We start from the raw sequence: 18,607 nt of genomic DNA, 5'->3' as shown, positions 1-18,607 counted from the left end.
GTCTCCTTCCACACCCGTTCTGCCCCTCCCGGTCCTCCCAGCATCGGCGGACGACTGCACCGGCCGGGCCGGTCTCGCCAGCCGCTCCAGGTATCCGGGGAAGGGCGCACCCTGCCTCTCCGCCCTTAGGGTACTCACCCCAATTGTCTGCGCTCCACCCTGCCTCTCCGCCTCCAAACCCATTTCCCCGCCGTAGCTCCTCCCCTTCTCTCTCAGTCCGCCCCACTCCATTAAAGGTTCCAGCTCAAGGCTCCCGGTAGGTACGGGTTTTCGGGGAGAGACAGACCACGCTTCTTAAGCTCCCCAACGGCTCCGCCTTCCCGCCGGAGCTTTGACCCTTCCCAGCGTGCCCGGCGATTCCAGCGTGCGAGGCCCACGGAGGGCAAGGCCCCAGGGCCTGGCGTAGAGGGGCGAAAGGCAGGCTGGGAGTTATAGTTCAAGAGTCCGGGAGGAAGGCTAGAAGTTGGCTGCGGAAAGCACTCGTTGTCCCAGCGTGCCCTGCGCCTCAGCCCGCGCGCTCGCAGCTTCTCGCTCTCGCCCGCCCGCTCCCTTGCTTGCTCGAGCTTTTGCTCGCGCTCTCCTCGCGAATCGGAGGGGCTCTGGCCACAGCCTGTGGCTAGGGAGGGAGACCCAGGTGGCGGCTCAAGGGGACGAGGCTGCAGTGGTGGTGGCGGCGGGAAGATGTCGGGCGAGGACGAGCAGCAGGAGCAAACTATCGCCGAGGACCTGGTCGTGACCAAGTATAAGATGGGGGGCGACATCGCCAACCGTGAGTACGGCCTCGGGGGTACGGGGATCTGGACTGCGAGAGGGAAAGGGGACGGCACAGGGCTCGCCCCGGAGGGGCTGGGGCGGTGGGGTCCTGCGGGGCGAGCTGAGGGCCCCGCGCTGGTCCGCTGTGGGTGGCGTGGTGGGAAGACTCCGTGTCGCGCCTGGGACCTGAGCGTCCGGGCCTGGGTTGCAGTCTGGAGGTGCGGGCCGGCGACGAGGAAGAGCTCAGAGTAGGTTCCCTGGCCGGCGCGGACCCTAGGCCGTTGCTAAGGAGGCAAGGCGCATCTCCTGCTCACCCGGATCCCTGCCACCTTTCATTCTGGCAGCGGCGAGGCCACCTCGGAAAGGAAGCGCCCAGCTGTTGGCTACGGAGAGCCTCTCTATTTTGTCGCGGTACCCCGGCGTCCGGAGCCAAGCCGGCACGTGTTGCCGGGTCCCTGTGCGGGTCGCCGGGCGCCTTCCTCCGCTGCCGTCCCTGACACTAGCTTCCTTACCACGTGCTTTGCTGAAGTCTTTCGTTCTTTACTTCAACTCTTTCCCTTGTGGGGGCCCCCTTCTACTCTTGGGCCAGCCCAGGGACCGTTGGAAGGCACCCCTGGAGCTCCTCACATCCTCTTGGAGATATATCTGTTTTTTCTTGAAGTTACTCATTACTGCCTTCAATCTGTGCAGATAGCCTTAGTTAGCCTTCAACTTTGATTGTTCTCAGGGGGTTTGACAACTCTACCAGTGTTTTTGAGGTCCTCACCCCAGCCAGGCAAACTCGTGAATGGTACTGGAAAAGGGGGGTACAGATTTTAGGATCTCAGAAGTCATCCTTATTAGGACTGCTCTGACTTTGTCAGCAGCCAGTTGCCACTATAGGCAGATGTCTCACTTTAAATTTTCTCTATTTACAATTCACTTTTCTGTCTGAGGGGACAGAAAGTGCTTGTCTTTGCGCTTTTAAGTGGTTTTGACAGTATAGGTAGTTATTTAGGGTGCCTGTGGTCCTATGTCTGAAAACCTGAGTTTCAGGCTTCAAATAATCACCAAAATTTAGATCACAAAAATCAAACCTGAATTTCTGGATGTGCCATGGAGATGCTCTATAACATAATGGACATTTACTATAGTACCCCATTTTTGGTACACTATTGTATGTAATATTAGTGATCACGGTTACCAGTTTGAAACTATTTTAGGTCACATATTTTGAGTCACATACCACTTTGCAGTCTGCCAAAAACTATAAGCCATGAACCTGCTGAAGCCCGGGGACCTTAGATTAAGTACCCTTGGCTTATACACTTGTTTATGTGGAAATAAGCCTACATAAATCAAATTACTAACACCTAATTGGGTGTCTGAGAAGGGAGAAGGTAGCATTTCACAATGCATCAGCTTTGAGTCAGCAATTCTGTGCCTACTTTTCTGTTGTTCCTGACTCCTATAAATTTCTAGTGTGCTTTGCATGTATATGGTATACCTTGGTAAGAATCCCCTTGAAGTTCATAATTCTGGCCTACCACACCACAGGTATCATCTTTAGATAGATTGTATATACCCAGATGTCACATTATATAAGGAAGGGGGAAGGTAGAAATTTAGATATTAAAGCTAGGTACATTCCAAAAGGCAAAACATGTTCCATCTTTCAGCCTTAGGGCAATGTCTCTTGGGAATATTAGAAACTCTGGATCCAACTTCTAGGTATTGCTTGGATTGTAACTTAGACAACACATGTGGGACTGACATGGTGGGATTCTGTCCCCAGGGGTACTTCGGTCTTTGGTGGAAGCATCCTGCTCAGGTGTGTCGGTACTGAGCCTGTGTGAGAAAGGGGATGCCATGATTATGGAAGAGACAGGGAAAATTTTCAAGAAAGAAAAAGAAATGAAGAAAGGTAAAATATCAATCCCCTGCTAATTCCCCAAGTTTGACCCTTATTAGGCCCATTTGTTTGTCATGATACAACTCTCACCCCACCTCTGGTTGAGATATTTGGAAATTTGGAATGGCAAGTGGATTATAAGCAGCTTCCTACCCGATCCAAACTGATTAAACTTAGGCAAGACCCTAAAGAAGATCTTCCATTTTTCTGAGAGGCATCAGGGGTCTAAAATAGCAAGGTAGTAAGGCTGATGATTCTCTCTTTACAGGTATTGCCTTTCCCACCAGTATTTCAGTAAATAACTGTGTATGTCACTTCTCCCCTTTGAAGAGCGACCAGGACTATATTCTCAAGGAAGGTGACTTGGTAAAAATGTAAGTTTAAAGAATTTTAGAGCACTTGTCTTTTTCCTAAGCATTTACATAGTCCCAGTTGCTAAGGCTGTACTCTGCTTTTGCTTTTCAGTGACCTTGGGGTCCATGTGGATGGCTTCATCGCTAATGTGGCTCACACTTTTGTGGTTGATGTAGCTCAGGTAGGTGGTCTGCTCTGAACTCTGTTCAGCCTGGGGGGAGTGGGGGGTGTATGACTTCTTGATTCTTATCCCCACCCTCTACCACCATGTAAGTTTCAAGAGTCTATAGAGAAATAAAAGGAAAAGGGAGTGTTTTCTCTCCTTCTCATTGGCTGGCCTTGCATAATGGACACACAGATACTAACTGAATAACCAACTGAGAACTTTCCAGGAAGGTACTAATTGTGTTTCCTTATCTACAGGGAACCCAAGTAACAGGGAGGAAAGCAGATGTCATTAAGGCAGCTCACCTCTGTGCTGAAGCTGCCCTACGCCTGGTCAAACCTGGAAACCAGGTAAGCTGTTTAGTCCAACTCCAAAGTTTGATAGAGCCAAAGGGGCACTAGGCATCTGCAATTATTCTATATTGAACTGCCAGCTTCTCCCACAGCCCTCTTGTAAAACAAATAGCTTTTTAAAATTAGCTACCTCATAGGATGGGATTTCTGTAAGAGAAAAGGCAGGAGCTAAAGAGTTTAATAATAAACAGCAGACTGCGAGCGCCTACCATAGACAGTTCCATGCTAGCTGTATGGGGATATATGGAGCCTATGGAGATCCTTTCTTTTTCGTGTTTTTGATGTGCATCTTTCCCCAAAAATAATTTGAGGTAGATAGCTTATAATAAAACATATATTTTAAAAGGTTATAAAACAATAATAGTGCTGGTGACAGAGGGAGGCCAAAAGTTAGTTCTGTACCTTGCAAGACAATATTGGGAAGCCCAGGGATCATAAACTTTCATGAATTAATATAATTTAGGGTGTTAGACTGTGAGTGAAGACATTTTTCTAACACTGAAGTTTCTATAGACTTGTTCAATACTTAAAGTATTGTCTTTCTCCTTGCTCTCTTTCTGTACTCTTTTGTTCTTCATGCTTTTAATCAATTTGTTCTTCATCCCCATTGTTACTTAATTGCATAATTTATACTTAAAACTCGTTAGTTTTCTTATAGTGATACCTACTTCATAGAACTGTTATAAAGCACTTTGAACAGTGCCTCGCATGGTTAAAGACTTGTGTTTATTATTATTTTACATGTTTATTATTTTTACTTATATACTTAATTATTGTGCATCTTCACTGGAAGGTAGTATTGTCTAGCTATGACAGACTTTCTGGGTTCTCGCCCTATTGCCACCTCTTGCTACTTAAAAATAACTTTGAACTCAAATTTCCTCATCTGCGTAAAATGGGGAAAATAAAATTGTGCCTTATTCTCAAAGGGTTATGACAATTGAGATGATCCATATAAAGTGATTATCGCACTACCTAGTACATAGTTTAATAATATTAGCTGGGATTAATTATTCACTTTTTGTCTAAGAACTGTAGCTTAGGTGAGGATCAGATGATGTTTGGAAGAGGTAAGAAAGGGAAAATAAGAGTTTGCTGTCCTTGACAGGTTAGAATGTCTGGTATAATGGAATAGACACAGAATTTATCATTATAAAACCTGGCTTTTTACCAGGTTCTTTCCATTAACTGGTTTAACCCTGAGCAAGTCATTTAACCTTTCTGAGCCTCAATTTCCTCATCTTCTAGATTGGGATGTAGATCTGCCCTATTCACCTTCAAGAATTGTTGTCTAATTAGACCATCTTTGTGAAAGTGCTTTGTAAAAGGATATGCAAATGTAAGGTATGTTGAGGTTGTAGGGATTGATAGGGCTATGACATGAAAAACCAATGAGAATCCCTTGTACTTGATGGAGGATATTAGAACTCTGAGTTCTTTAATGCTTCTGACTCACATAATAGAGAACTTATGAGCCCCTGATATCTTACCTTTTATTTGATCTTGTACTTCTAGAACACACAAGTGACCGAAGCCTGGAACAAAGTTGCCCATTCATTTAATTGCACACCAATAGAAGGTAAGACCTCAGATAACAGGGTTGAGGGTCTAAGTACCAGTGATTTAGCAAAATTAAGGCTGTTTCTTCCCTTGAGAATCCATCCTGGCTCTAGGACAGTCTAAGCCAAAAACCTCAGTGCCCTCTGTTTCCATAGTCAGGCATATTTCTCTCATTGCCTGCCCCATCAAACTACTTAGGTAGGGGGATTTGGAAACCTTTTGGGATTCTAGATGGCTGGTACCATTAGCTTTGTCCTTTCTACAGGTATGCTGTCACACCAATTGAAGCAGCATGTCATTGATGGAGAGAAAACCATTATCCAGAATCCCACAGACCAGCAGAAGTAGGTGCCAATCCCACCCTTCACCTTCCACCATACCAGACTAGTCATGAATTTTTTCTTCTATGCTCCCAGCCTAGTTTTGTCTGTCTTCTACTTCAAACTCCAAAAACTACTTATTGATCTTTATGGTTCCCTTTTTATTCCTTTTAGGAAGGACCACGAAAAAGCTGAATTTGAGGTACATGAAGTATATGCTGTGGATGTTCTTGTCAGCTCAGGAGAGGGAAAGGTGAGGAGTGTTTACCAGAGCTAGCAAAGAGGGATGACTGAGGGTTTGTTCCAGGAGCACCAGAACAAATGTGACCTAACTTACTCTTTTAGGCCAAGGATGCAGGACAGAGAACCACCATTTATAAACGAGATCCTTCTAAACAATATGGCCTGAAAATGAAAACTTCACGTGCCTTCTTCAGTGAGGTTGAAAGGCGTTTTGATGCCATGCCGTTTACTTTAAGGTATACTGCACTTCATAAGGACAGGACTTAGAACTAGTGTGACTCATAGACCACACACCCAGGAATACTATTCCCTCTTCCCTCCTGTCTAGACTTGTAGCTCCAGCCTGCATGCAAGTGTTCTCTTATGCTCCCCATCTCCGTCGTTGAAGGGAATGTAAAAGAGCAATCCTAAGCATGATTTTTGCCCAAGGATAGGAGTGATTTAAAAACATGAGCAAAATTGGTAAGACTTGATAGCTAGTTAAGGATACCTGGATTTGTCTTCCCCTACCCAGAGCATTTGAAGATGAGAAGAAGGCCCGGATGGGTGTGGTGGAGTGCGCCAAACATGAACTGCTGCAACCATTTAATGTTCTCTATGAGAAGGAGGGTAAGTTCTAAAAGGAGTTTCACTTTGGAACTGGTTATATGGTTCCCTCCTTCCTCCTTATAGCTTATAGAAAAAGAATGACAAGGGAGCATTTTATCAAAACACGTCTCTCTTCCATAGGCGAATTTGTTGCCCAGTTTAAATTTACAGTTCTGCTCATGCCCAATGGCCCCATGCGGATAACCAGTGGTCCCTTTGAGCCTGACCTTTACAAGTCTGAGATGGAGGTCCAGGATGCAGAGCTAAAGGTTAGTGTGGGCTGGAAAGTGGTGAGCACGTGGAACCAGTCATGGTAGTGGGGACTAAATGTAAGCAAAGTCCTGAAAAAATTACAATATTGAGAGTTAGACTGTTTCCTCAAAATTTGTTTTCCTTCTTCCTATTCTCCAGGCCCTCCTCCAGAGTTCTGCAAGTCGGAAAACCCAGAAAAAGAAAAAAAAGAAGGTGTGTTATTATTCCTCTTTGGCAGGTTGCACCTGATCCCTCTTTATTCCACTTTCCTGGGTCATAGTGGGGCATAGATTTTTGTATATACTTATTTCCCCCCTTCTCAGCCCTGACCTAGAGAATTAGGGTATTTTTGTCCTTGGTCCCCCAAATACCCCAAGGAAACTGACAAGTCTTCTCCCTCTTTCCATGAATATAGGCCTCCAAGACTGCAGAAAATGCCACCAGTGGGGAAACATTGGAAGAGAATGAAGCTGGGGACTGAGGTGGGTCCCATCTCCCCAGCTGCTCCTGCCTCATCCCCTTCCCACCACACCCCAGGCTCTGTGAAGTGCAGTTCGTCTTCTTCACCCAGGACCGCCAGCAGAGCAGGGGCTCTCCCTGCCCCCATCCCAGTCCCCAACCCAACCCCCTTCCAACAAGAACCAGCTCCAACTGACTCTGGTTTTGGGAGGCCAGGCTTCCCAGCTACCGAAGACTACTTTAACTAGAAAAGAGAAATTGAACAATAAAATCAGGAGTCAAAATCCATCGTCTTCAAGCCCCTCTTTCTAGCCTTTTTCTACCACTCTTTGCTTGGTCAAGGTTTATGACCCTACAACAGAACAGGGAGGAGGCTAAAGGAGCCACCACCACTAAAAATTCAGCTGAAATTTTTTTATACACTGAATGTCAGCATTTTCCCATCTGTTGGGGCTTGTTCCTCTCTTTTCCCATTCTCCCCAAGTATTTTATCTGGCCTCAAAGTAGAGAGGAGCTATTTTTCAGATTGTTTTTATTCACACGTGGAGATTCCTTTTCTGATCCAGGCTGTCTGGTCAGGCCCCTCCTTTTTTTTTAGGAGTTGGAGCCTGCACTTACCAAGGGATTCTCATCTATGAAACGGATCCTCATTTGTAAATCTTTGTAGTCATTTTTGTTCTGCAGGACACTTCTCCCCACCCCCAACAAAGCTGTAAAGGGAGGAATTCATTTCAACCAGTCCATTTCTTTGGAGTCAGTGGGGTCTTCCCTTACTCCATCTTACAAACCTGAGCTGGAAGCTCAACTGTGGTTTTGTTCCGTTTGAAATATTTTGACCTCCCTCCCTTGAAAGAAAGACCAGGAACCAGAGGAGCAGACTGATTGAAGAGACAACTCCTGGCTTTCTAAAGCTGTGGACTTGAATTGGATGAATTGCTAGGGGTTTGGAGAGAAAGGTGACGAATTTCATTCAGTACCTCTGGCATGTGTCCCAGGGAACTAGGGCTCCCGCTAACTTATGAGGTTTTTAAACATTGAAAATGACATGGCGTTAAAATAAATTTGGATTTGCTCATAATTATGTGCCTTTGCTGCTCTTATTTGATGGAGGTGGGAGAGTGTTGAAGTGGTGATTATTTGAAGCTGTTTCTCTATATTGCCATATTCTGCCTTTCTAAAAAAGGACTACTTCCCCAACCAAAAGATATAAATCCTGGGTTTTCTGAATTAAGGTAGTAAATTTTCTATGGGAGCTTGATTTAATTTTCTAAAGTGAAAACATAATCTTGCTGCTGACACTTTGTTCAGGACTAGCATGTTTAATGTGTAGTGCAAAAAATAAAACACTATACAAGTGTTTATCTTGATTTAGAAAGCCAGGAAAAATACCTTTAGTGTTACAAAATTTTTCAGGGTCAGCCTAAAATGAATAATTTATTAGATTTGAGTATTTTACATGTGAGGCACGCTAACCTGGAGTTACTACAGTGAACAAAACGGAGCTCTTCATTAAGAGCTTATACACTGGACAATCAACAGGTGAAATTCCGGTGGATTTGATAATGAAATAATTCTGTTTTTTTGTTTTTTTAAAAAAAAAATATGATGAAAATACTGGAAGTGCTACTTAAGCACTTAGAACAAGGGCTCCAAGTTTTAAAAACCTTCTTTTAATATAGTTAAAAGGGTGATATGTTACAAAGGGAAACCACCAGAACAGGGATTATAATAAACCTTGCAATCTCTGACTGGCGTGCCTCAGTGGTTAGAGCGTTGGCCTGTACACGGGTCTCTGGTTTGATTCCCAGTCAAGGGTATGAACCAGAGTTGCAGGTTCGATCCCCAGCCAGGTTGGTGCAAGCAGGAGACAACCAATCGATATGTCTGACATCAATGCTTCTTTTCCCCTCCCCCTCTTGCTCTATCACTCTCTAGCTCTCTCCCTCCCCCAAAACTCCCTCCCTCCTTTCCACTCTAATATTAATGGAAAAAATATCCTTGGGTAAGGATTAACAAAATAAATATTTAAAAACCTTGCAGTATTGCCCAGCCAGGCACGGCTCAGTGGTTGAGCATAGACCCAGGATCCAGGAGATCGCGGTTTGATCCCCAGGCTGAGGCGTGCAAGAGGCAGCGGATCAATGACGACTCATCATTGATGTTTCTCTCCCTCTCCCTTCCACTTTGAAATCAATAAAGACATATTTATTAAAACAACAACAAACTTGCAGTATCAAAGTGAATAAGGTGAAGTCTGGTTAAGGATTTTTTAAAAAATATGTTTTTATTAATTTTAGACAGATTTTAGGGAGAGGGAGAAACATCCACCAGTTGCCTCCCCCTACTGGGAATCCTGTGCCCTGACCGGGGATGAACCAGCAACCTCAGGGCATAGTGCATGGGACGATGCTCACCCAACACCACACCGGCCAGGGCAGAATTCGTCATCCTTTGTAACTGTCCAAATCTTTACCTGTTTACTGGGTGCTTCTGACCTGTCTATACCTTGAGACTGGTAAGTTCTTTTTCGTAATATCAAATACCATTCTTGCCCTAGAGGAGACAGCCCTCTTCCCCTCTCCATCGGTAGAGAGAATAACTTAAGTGTTTTCTGAACAAGACGCATTGTGACAAGGCATCTGTGACATTCTGCCTCAGGCATTGTTGGGGAAAGACCGTTGGTTGGTTAGGAAAAAGTTTATCTAAAGTAGTGAGTTTTTTGGTAATATGACAGCTTTCTTGAAAACCCAACTTTACATTCTTCCATGTTCTGGAACCTTAGGGCCTTAGGAGGAGGTTCTGAGATAGAGTCTCCCTGCAGCAATTTAGTTTAAAAAATAAGGCAAACCAGTAAACAAATTACGAATTTTTATACGGTAGCACCCTATTCATAATAAAATGGAGGGTGTCGCCGGAAAACTGCAACTCCCACGAAGCAACGAGAGCGAAGGAGGAAGTCGCTATCTTTTGCTCGCCAGCACCTTCCAGGTCTTGTATCGGAAATAGGTGCTCACGTTTAAACAACACAATATCCTCACAACAATACGGTACGGGGGATTTTGTAACTCAAATTCAAAATACTCTGCTTTCCAAGAGAACTAAATCACTTACGAGGTATCTGAGAGGAGCCGGAAACCATTGTTACTCCACCGCAGGTGGGCGCAGCAGCGGAAGTGACGACAGTGAACGCGGCCTTAAATAGCTGTAGGCGGGCTGTTAGCGCTCTCTCGGCCCTAGCGCCATCTTCTCTAGGTGGGTGTATTTACGGCGTGTGTGTCGATTCCACTTACAATCCATTGACATCTGGTCTCTGTTCTTACCGTCATCACAGCGAACTAACTGTAGCTTTTTTCTCTTTACTCGTAGAAACCTCTGCGCCATGAGAGCCAAGGTAAGCACTCCCTGGTAGTGAGCTAAGGCTGTGGGAATTGAGGATTGGGGGGTGGAGATACGGGTAAGGGAAGTCCGCCATGGTTCCCGAACCGCTGGGTTTTTCAGGGTGTCCAAGAGCTAGTGGGAGAGGAAGGATAGTTTGGAGAGAAGCAGAGAAGGCGTTTGGGTAACTGCTGTGCGGAGAGAAGAGCGCATGCAGAATTCGGGGTTTACTTCGGGTGTGGGGGTTAGGCGGCCAGATTATTGATGTGGTTACTGCGACTAAGCCCTTATTTGGTCGACAGCCTCCCTGGTTCTAAATAACGCTCTCCACATCCCTGTGTAAACCTGACACTAAAACTAATGACCTTTTTTATTCCTTGCCTCTGGTTATGATCCGTTGCCAGTGGAGGAAGAAGCGAATGCGCAGGTATGTTGAGACTTTGCCGGCAACGGGGGAGGGAAGTGGAGTGGTGCATGCCTTGAACAAAAGTTGGGAGGAACGTTTAGTTTAGAAATCTAAAAGAATTTTAGGTGAAAAGTGTTTTGAGCATTGACTTGTCAGAGCCAGGGATTGAACACAAGACAATAGAATGTAGTGCTTGATCGTTCCACCACCCTGTGTGTATTGTGTGCACATTTAGATGGGGAGGAAAGACTTGAACGTGGGCTTGAGAGCAGGGGGTGTGTTTTGTGTCTGCTTTTCAGGCTGAAGCGCAAAAGAAGAAAGATGAGGCAGAGGTCCAAGTAAACCGCTAGCTTGTGCACCCTTGGAAGCCACAAGAGCAGAAAGAAGGGAAGCCAGAGGCCAGGGACGCTGGTACAAATTGTTGGACTGCATGCCTGCTGTCTAGAACTTACCGATGGATCTGGAACATACATGCCATCTGATCGCCGCGACCGCCTTTTGAGAGAACCCACCCTACTCTTAATAAAAACAACAGTCCCTTTTGGATCTTTGCCTTGGACCTGTGACATTCCGGACTGGTTCTGTTCTCAGTTGTGGCTGAATGTAACGTGTACAATAAAATCATCTCTTCTGTCTAAGCTGAAGAAAAATGTCTGTTTTGTGGTTTTTATGGTTCTGTTGGCTGGGGAGTCTGTCGGTATAGTGGGCCCTGTTACTACCCGATGCTGTAGAGATTGTCAAGCTGCATAGGCTGCCCCCAGGGTTATGGACCCTGCCCCTACCCAACATCTGGTTCCCGGCCCTGGCAGTAGTGGAAACTTGCGGACAGGTATCTAGATTGTTCGCGGGCAAGTTGGGCAAATGGTTCTGGCCCTACTCTTATCTCGAGGCCTGCGTTAGGTTTTGGACGGTTTACTGGACTCTGTCGGGTTGCCATGGTGACACGCAGAGCTTGCCGGGAACTTCCTGCGCTAGTCCCTCTAGTACGCTACACACCATAGAGTATAGTTCCGGGTCTGGTGGCTAGAGCGCCGTTACTTCCGCAGGAAGCGGAAGGGCCGTAGGGTAGGCGGCTCTTTGTCGAGGCTACAGGACCGGCAGGCGGCAGCAGCAACTACGGCGGCGGCGGCAGGTGAGGGAGGCGGGAGACTTAGGTGGAGGCCGCGCCCGGAGGGGAGGAGTCGGGCCGGCCCAGCTGCTGGCTCAGCCGGGCTACACAAGGCCCCCCAGGACAGAGCTGGCTCTTCCTTATGCCCCAGGGCCGAGCCCCTTTTCTAACTGACCTCGCTTCGAGAGCGAACGAGCAAACGCCAGCTCCGTGACGTCACAGCCCTGCCCATCCCCTCAGCTTGATGTCACCCGGAGTCCCTCTTCCCCCTTCACTTTGTGCTCCCTTAGTGTCTTATTCACCTGGCCCACGGTTGAGCTCTGTTGCCACTGTGCAGAGCCTGCCAAGCTAGAAGATTTGCTGCGGGAAACTCCTAGGACTTTTTTCGCAAACTCTGGGGTGTTCATAATCACCGCCCCCAAGTCTGGTCTGCCATCCCACTGCACTCTGAGTCGTGGCCCTCGCATTCGGATTTCCTAACCCCAATCCTAGGCCGGACTCTGACCCCCACATCCTCCTCCATCTTGAGGCAGGTCTCCCCTCACCCTTTGTTCACTCAGGGCTGGTTATCCAACCCATCCTTCTAGGCTTTCTAAGTTAGTTCTAACTCTTACTTTTCTTTCTTGCAACTTCTCCCTTTGACAGGTGAAGTTCAGTTGAAACCCTGAGGAAATCTTGAGCTTTTGCTGTTTTGTCAGACTTCTTTCTTGTAACTATCACCCCACAGTTCTCACACCCAAGTATCTGTTTTGTTCCTGTTCAGAACCCAGCAGTGATGTGGAGGTGGAGACCCACAGGAGCCCCGGACTTCACCTGAGCTACCTCAGGTATCGAACAATCCTGGGAGAGTTGGGTGGGGAGGAATACCCTATCTGATTATCTGTATCTGGTGGGACTTGCAATGTGGGTCAGGCTTGGATAGCATTTATTTTTCACCAGGTCATTTCCCTTTTAGTAAAAGTTTGTATCTTTTACCCCTCTTTTCCTTGAGTGTTTCTATTATTCTGGGACTACCTCCCTTTGGAGGAAGAGGACCCTTCTTTTACAGATTCTCTTGTAACTCTGGCCTCTAGTCGGTTCATTTTTCGGAGCTCTGAAGGCAAAGTCAAGGCAAGGGGGGGGAACTGGGGGAGATCAAGGTCTGAGAAACTGGAAAGATTCCCTTATACTCAAGGGGAAACAATGTGAAGTTTTCCTATTTGAACAACAGGGGGAGCCTGAACACTGCCTAGGAAAGGTTTACCAGGACAGGTCACGCACGTGGTAGCCAGGACTCCCAGTCTTGTAGGGGGTGGGGTGAGGGGCGGGCTAGAACCAGGGCAGTGGACTGACATTCCAGAGCTCTCTTGGGAAAGATGAGACTTAAAAAGCTTTTATAGAGTCTATAAATAAAGAGGATCTTTATGGGGTGAGGAATGGTGTGGTTTGATGTCCCATGAAGGGTTAGGAGGGGATAGAATGGGCAAAGTAAGGTCACTTGTTCATGTGAAATTAACTCCTTCCTCCTGCTTTGACCGTGGAACAAATGGTTTTGTCCTTTGGGAGTCTATAAGTGGAGATTCCAGCCATAGAACTCTTCACCTTAAATGTAGAGGTAGGGGCTAACTACATTAGGGTTGATGGTGGTATTGAGCTGGGAGGGAATACTAAAAAATGACAGGTTTAGGGACTGTCTTCAAGTTGGTGACACAAGTCTCTCCACTCAGGATTTCCTGGGGTCTAGAGATATGATCCTTCACAGAGCCCTGACCTGAAATCCCATGGAAGAGGGGTTAGGGAAGTTTTGTCACCAGTATGCCATTATCCACAGCCCTAGTAGCTCACCAGCCCGTCTTGGCTATGATTCCCAGTCTCCTCCTAGCCTCTTCAGACATTGACAGTTTTCATTTCACTTCCACAACTTTAATAAGATCAGTTCAGAAGGGGAAATAAAATCCAGTACTATTCTATCCCTGCCCCCTCCTTGGCTGGCATTCATTAGTGAGATGAGATGGCTTCACCCCCAGCTCCCTCCCTTCTCCATTAGCCAGGCAAGTGTGAATCATTCTGACCCAGACCAGGTGCACAAGGGCCTGGGCGGGACTTCTGACAAGCCAGCCAATCTGGGCAGAATTCTCATCCCTTAGGTTCTCCATCTCCAAAGCCATTGCCTCTCTGGCCTGCCTCTTGCTGGACTGCCTACCCTAAAGTCGAAAAGAGTTTGGCCTCTCTGGAGGACTCTTGTTTGACACAGTTCTCCTCTTTCCTAGTGGTCACCAAGGGTGGCAAGAAAAGGAAGAAAGCCCTGAGTTGGGGGGGACCAGGATGCCTGACCGGGACAGCTATGCCAACGGCACTGGGAGCGGCAGTGGAGGTCCTGGAAGTGGTGGCAGCGAGGAGGCCAGTGGGACAGGGACAGGCAATGGAGGGGCCAGCTCAGATGCCATCTGTAGAGACTTCCTGAGGAATGTGTGCAAGCGAGGCAAGCGTTGCCGATATCGCCATCCAGACATGAGTGAGGTGTCCAACTTGGGGGTAAGCAAAAATGAGTTCATCTTCTGCCATGACTTCCAGAACAAGGAGTGTAGTCGCCCAAACTGCCGATTCATCCATGGCTCCAAGGAAGATGAGGATGGCTATAAAAAGACAGGAGAGCTTCCCCCTCGGCTGAGGCAGAAAGTTGCAGCAGGCCTGGGCCTTTCTCCAGCTGACCTACCAAATGGCAAGGAAGAGGTCCCTATCTGCCGAGACTTTCTCAAAGGTGACTGCCAGAGAGGAGCCAAGTGCAAGTTCCGTCACCTACAACGGGATTTTGAATTTGATACTCGAGGTGGAGGAGGCACTGCTGGTGGGGGCTCAACTGGCCCAGTCCCCCCAGGACGACGTCATGATCTCTATGATATCTATGACCTCCCTGACAGGGGTTTTGAGGACCATGAACCAGTTCCCAAGCGCCGGCGAGGTGGATGCTGTGCCCCAGATGGCCTCCATTTTGAATCCTATGACTATAGCCTGGCTCCACCCCGAGGGGTGGAGTGCAGACTGCTAGAGGAGGAGAATGCCATGCTCAGGAAGCGGATAGAGGAGCTTAAGAAGCAGGTCAACAACCTTATGGCTACCAATGAGGTACTTCTGGAACAGAATGCCCAGTTCCGCAATCAGGCCAAGGTCATGACCCTGAGCTCCACTGCACCAGCAACTGAGCAGACCCTAGCCCCCACTGTGGGTACTGTTGCCACTTTTAATCATGGCATTGCCCAGACTCACACTACTCTCAGCAGCCAGGCTCTACAGCCTCGGCCTGTGTCTCAGCAAGAACTGGTGGCCCCTGCCGGAGCTCCAGCTGCTCCCCCAACTAATGCTGCACCTCCTGCTGCTCCACCACCCCCACCCCCACACTTGAACCCAGAGATCACGCCACTGTCAGCTGCTCTGGCTCAAACAATTGCCCAGGGAATGGCACCCCCACCTGTTTCCATGGCTCCTGTGGCTGTATCTGTGGCTCCTGTGGCCCCTGTGGCTGTATCGATGGCCCAGCCCTTGGCAGGAATCACAATGAGCCACACCACCACTCCCATGGTGACTTACCCCATCGCTTCCCAGAGCATGCGTATCACAGCCATGCCACACTGATGGGGCTAATGGACACTCCACTGTTATAGCCTCCCGGGGCTGGGATCCGGGGGGGTGGGGAGGGCGCTTTATCCACCCACTTGCTTAGCCCTCCCAGGCCCTGTCTTAAGGGCTCATTCAAGAACTAGGACAAGAGACTACAAGGAGTTTACTTCTGAGAAGGGGTTGGGCTGGTGAGGTTTCTTTCACCTTCCTTTTATGAGGGTCTTCTTGTCCATCTTCAAGTCTCACAGAGGGGGCTTGAATAGGAGTGCAGACTGAAGCCAGCAGAGAGGAAGGACTGACTGAGGGGCTGCAAGTCCCCTGATGGGAAGATGGGGACATGCCTGGTCTTGTCCTCTCTTCTGCACAACACAGGTTCCAGCACTGGCTTTGGAAGAAAAAAGTACCCTGCCCAGAGGGAAAGCCAGGAAAGATTGGGAAGTGGGTGGCCAGGAGGGAAGGCCTGATAGGAGCCTTCAGATAATTTGGGACATAGTCAAGTTGGACAATAACTGGTCCTGGGCCTGTGGGAAGGCGGGGACCATAGTAATCCAGCCCAAAGACTAGGGGAGCATTCATTACCTTGGCTTGGCCTGGAAGTTCATAGGGCAGGGCCCATCACTTTCCAAAGAAATAAAAAGCAATTATTTTTAACAAATGAAGGCAGTGAAAACTTGCTTAGATATCCTGTGTGGAAGATGGGAGCAGTAAATAGATGTCATGCCAAAATGGGGTAAAGACCCCACCCTCAGAGCTGGGATAAGGTTGGATAGAGACCAGTGAAGAAGGGTAGGGACCCAGAAGAAAACCAAATGAGACTTTGGGGAAGGTACTTTGTGGGGTAAAAGCATTGGAGCCACCTAGTCCAGTTTAAAAATAGTCACATCTGTTCTGGTTTCTATCTGCATGTACTATTCCCAGGTTGCCTTAGTAACCAGGGCTCCTAGGGTCATTTAGGGGGGCAGGTACTAATGAGGGTGGAAGTGCTGGGAAATGGGAATGGAATATGTATTGACAGATCCTTCCCTTATTCAAACAGAGCAGCGCGGGGTGGCAGTTGCTCTCATTAATGGCAGTTAATGTCCCTCCTACCCCTTCCTTAGTTACCAATGCCTTAAACCTTCAAGGCTTTGGAGGTGCTGGGAAAAGGAGAATTCTGGGGACACAAGCCTCAGAATTCATCCCTTTCTTCCCTCTACTTCCACATAGGACCACATTGGTTTTAAATCTAATTAAAAGTCAAGGTTGAGATCCCCAATAGCCAAACCTCAGTTCCTCCTCAGCTGAGCTGATATAGTGGGAACAACTCAGGTGTCTAGCCTAATGGGATTGTGGATATGGGGGTAGAGACAGTGATCCTATGTTGTTCTCCCCCATCATATCTCCTGCTACCTCTTGCTCTCTTGTCTGGTTGATCACTCAGGATATACCTGGGGTTGGATTTGGTGGGCTAGGTCAAGGCAAGGCCAGTCAAAAAAAGAGTCTAAAGACTAAAAATGGGCAAATACTAAACTATTGTTTGTGGATTTTAGAAACCACACGTTGATAAGTTAAATGTTGATTTTTCTGGCACAATTTTGGATTATTAAAAGAGATGGTTTATGAACATTTAGAGACAAGTGTGATCATAGATACCAACATGAATTCGTCCCAGCCAAATGCTGACACACTAACTTTTTCTTTTTGCCACATATCTCTAAAGAGGTAGATTTGGGATACTACACATTATATGTCCTTTATTAATATACTCCAGCTAAAGACCACCAGGAATACACCTGTAGTTTAATGCTCATTGGAACAATGGAGAGAGCATGCCATGGGGACCGTGGTCTGTCTCAGCAAGAGGGTGTTAGGAGTTACGGGACTTGTACTTTGGTTAAGTGATTTGGGGGAATGTTTAAAGAAGTGGGGCTTCATTCTGGATTGAGTGCTCTCAGGAAAGCAGGGATAGGTAATTCTATGACTGGGTATCTTTATTTTATCTAGGAAAAAGGGCAGACTAGAGTGAAGTAAAGCTGTATAATTGGTAATGAAACAGTCACTCAGCTGAGTGAGGGGGATGTTTGCCATTTTGTGGTTTCACACTGACCTTATTTTGTACTTAAAATTGTGAAGTGATCTTTTTTGCCTCACTTCATCGTAGTCACTGAGTGTCCTTGTCCTGTGTTGGTGTTTCATGAGATTCTGTCCAACAGGAAAGTACCATTTCCTACCTGTGAGCCCAGGTCAGCCTCTAACAACTCTGAAGCCTAGTTGTGTCATGCCAGTTCCCAGATGTCAGGAGCTGCTTTCCTTTTTCTCACCTCCTAAGTCTTTACAAATAAAAGAATAATTATGGTTCATTTAATAGTAGAGTTTGGTGGAATCCAAACTGAACATTTGTGCAAAGTAAATGTTGACTAGTCCATTCATGTTAGAGAAATCTCTAGTCTCTAGTGATATACCCAAAGGGTATGTTTTATTTATTTTTTAAAATATATCTTTATTGATTTCAGAGAGAGGAAAGGAGAGGGGGGGAGAGAGAGAGCAACATCAATGATGAGAGAGTCATTGATCGGCTGCCTCCTGCACGCCCCGACTGGGGATCGAGCCCACAACCTGGGCATGCGCCCTGACCAGGAATTGAACCCGGATCGCCTGGATCCTAGGTTGATGCTCAACCACTGAGCCCAGCCGGGCTGTTTTATTTTTTTAAAAACTTATGTAAAAATATGAAAGGCTCTGTTATTAACAGTAACACAAGGACATACTAAGTAACATTAAAAGTGTCTGTAACTTGGATTGACTAAATCCAAGGGGTCAGTTTGCATCAATTTGGATTGAACCTCCCTCTAAAACATTGCTTGAGTCTGTCTGAGGAATAAATCCAGAGATCTACATTAGCAATAGGAGAACAACATGAGAACAACACAGGACTTCCAATTGGCTACAACAACAAAAACTCTGTCCTTATGTCAATTCATAAATAGAGTCTGCTGTGTTCTAGGCACCTTCCTAGGAGCTCCATAAGGGTAACAGAACCATAGTCATGTATTGTAAATATAGTGGTTCTTCCATGTCTGTCTAAGTGGAACAACTCCTAAAGTATTGTGTATTGTTCTAAATGTAATTTGTAAAGAGGGCCACTGACAAACCGCTGGGGTAGCTGAAAGAAATTGGTTAAGAAGACTGAGGGGAGACCCAAT

The 18,607-nt window shown here is 46.9% G+C and overlaps 2 protein-coding genes and 1 long non-coding RNA gene across 4 annotated transcripts; all 3 read left to right on the top strand.

The window, feature by feature from the left end:
* The first annotated feature begins 258 nt into the window (after positions 1–258).
* Positions 259–8,017, top strand: PA2G4 (proliferation-associated 2G4). Its single transcript, XM_081130458.1, has 13 exons — positions 259–769; positions 2,528–2,656; positions 2,913–3,018; positions 3,110–3,179; positions 3,422–3,514; positions 5,033–5,096; positions 5,343–5,421; positions 5,572–5,650; positions 5,743–5,876; positions 6,155–6,249; positions 6,370–6,497; positions 6,640–6,693; positions 6,896–8,017. Exons 1-13 carry the CDS (start codon positions 682–684, stop codon positions 6,959–6,961), a joined length of 1,185 nt encoding a protein of 394 aa, XP_080986584.1. The 5' UTR covers positions 259–681; the 3' UTR covers positions 6,962–8,017.
* A 1,277-nt stretch (positions 8,018–9,294) lies between these two features.
* LOC308553954 lies at positions 9,295–11,370 on the top strand. 2 transcript variants are annotated; one of them, XR_013998320.1, is made up of 5 exons: positions 9,295–9,454; positions 10,034–10,191; positions 10,306–10,330; positions 10,719–10,741; positions 11,020–11,370. It is a non-coding gene; the product is annotated as an uncharacterized lncRNA (long non-coding RNA). The 2 variants fall into 2 exon arrangements; XR_013998321.1 differs by having other exon boundaries at positions 9,302–9,454; positions 10,095–10,191.
* A 411-nt stretch (positions 11,371–11,781) lies between these two features.
* On the top strand, positions 11,782–17,028 carry ZC3H10 (zinc finger CCCH-type containing 10). Its single transcript, XM_081130471.1, has 3 exons — positions 11,782–11,852; positions 12,592–12,655; positions 14,078–17,028. Exon 3 carries the CDS (start codon positions 14,133–14,135, stop codon positions 15,438–15,440), a length of 1,308 nt encoding a protein of 435 aa, XP_080986597.1. The 5' UTR covers positions 11,782–11,852; positions 12,592–12,655; positions 14,078–14,132; the 3' UTR covers positions 15,441–17,028.
* Positions 17,029–18,607: the final 1,579 nt, after the last annotated feature.

Source organism: Miniopterus schreibersii (assembly GCF_964146895.1).
Source record: "Miniopterus schreibersii genome assembly, chromosome: 2".
NCBI lineage: Eukaryota > Metazoa > Chordata > Mammalia > Chiroptera > Miniopteridae > Miniopterus > Miniopterus schreibersii.
The sequence above is the reverse complement of the archived record's forward strand: the minus strand, read 5'-3'. Positions and strand labels throughout refer to the sequence as shown.

Coding starts and splice junctions, on each gene's coding strand:
- ZC3H10 (XM_081130471.1), top strand. CDS start 14,133: ATGCCTGACCGGGACAGCTATGCCAACGGCACTGGGAGCGGCAGTGGA.
- PA2G4 (XM_081130458.1), top strand. CDS start 682: ATGTCGGGCGAGGACGAGCAGCAGGAGCAAACTATCGCCGAGGACCTG. Junction 5,422..5,571: donor AATCCCACAGACCAGCAGAA/GTAGGTGCCAAT, acceptor TATTCCTTTTAG/GAAGGACCACGAAAAAGCTG. Junction 6,694..6,895: donor AGAAAAAGAAAAAAAAGAAG/GTGTGTTATTAT, acceptor CCATGAATATAG/GCCTCCAAGACTGCAGAAAA.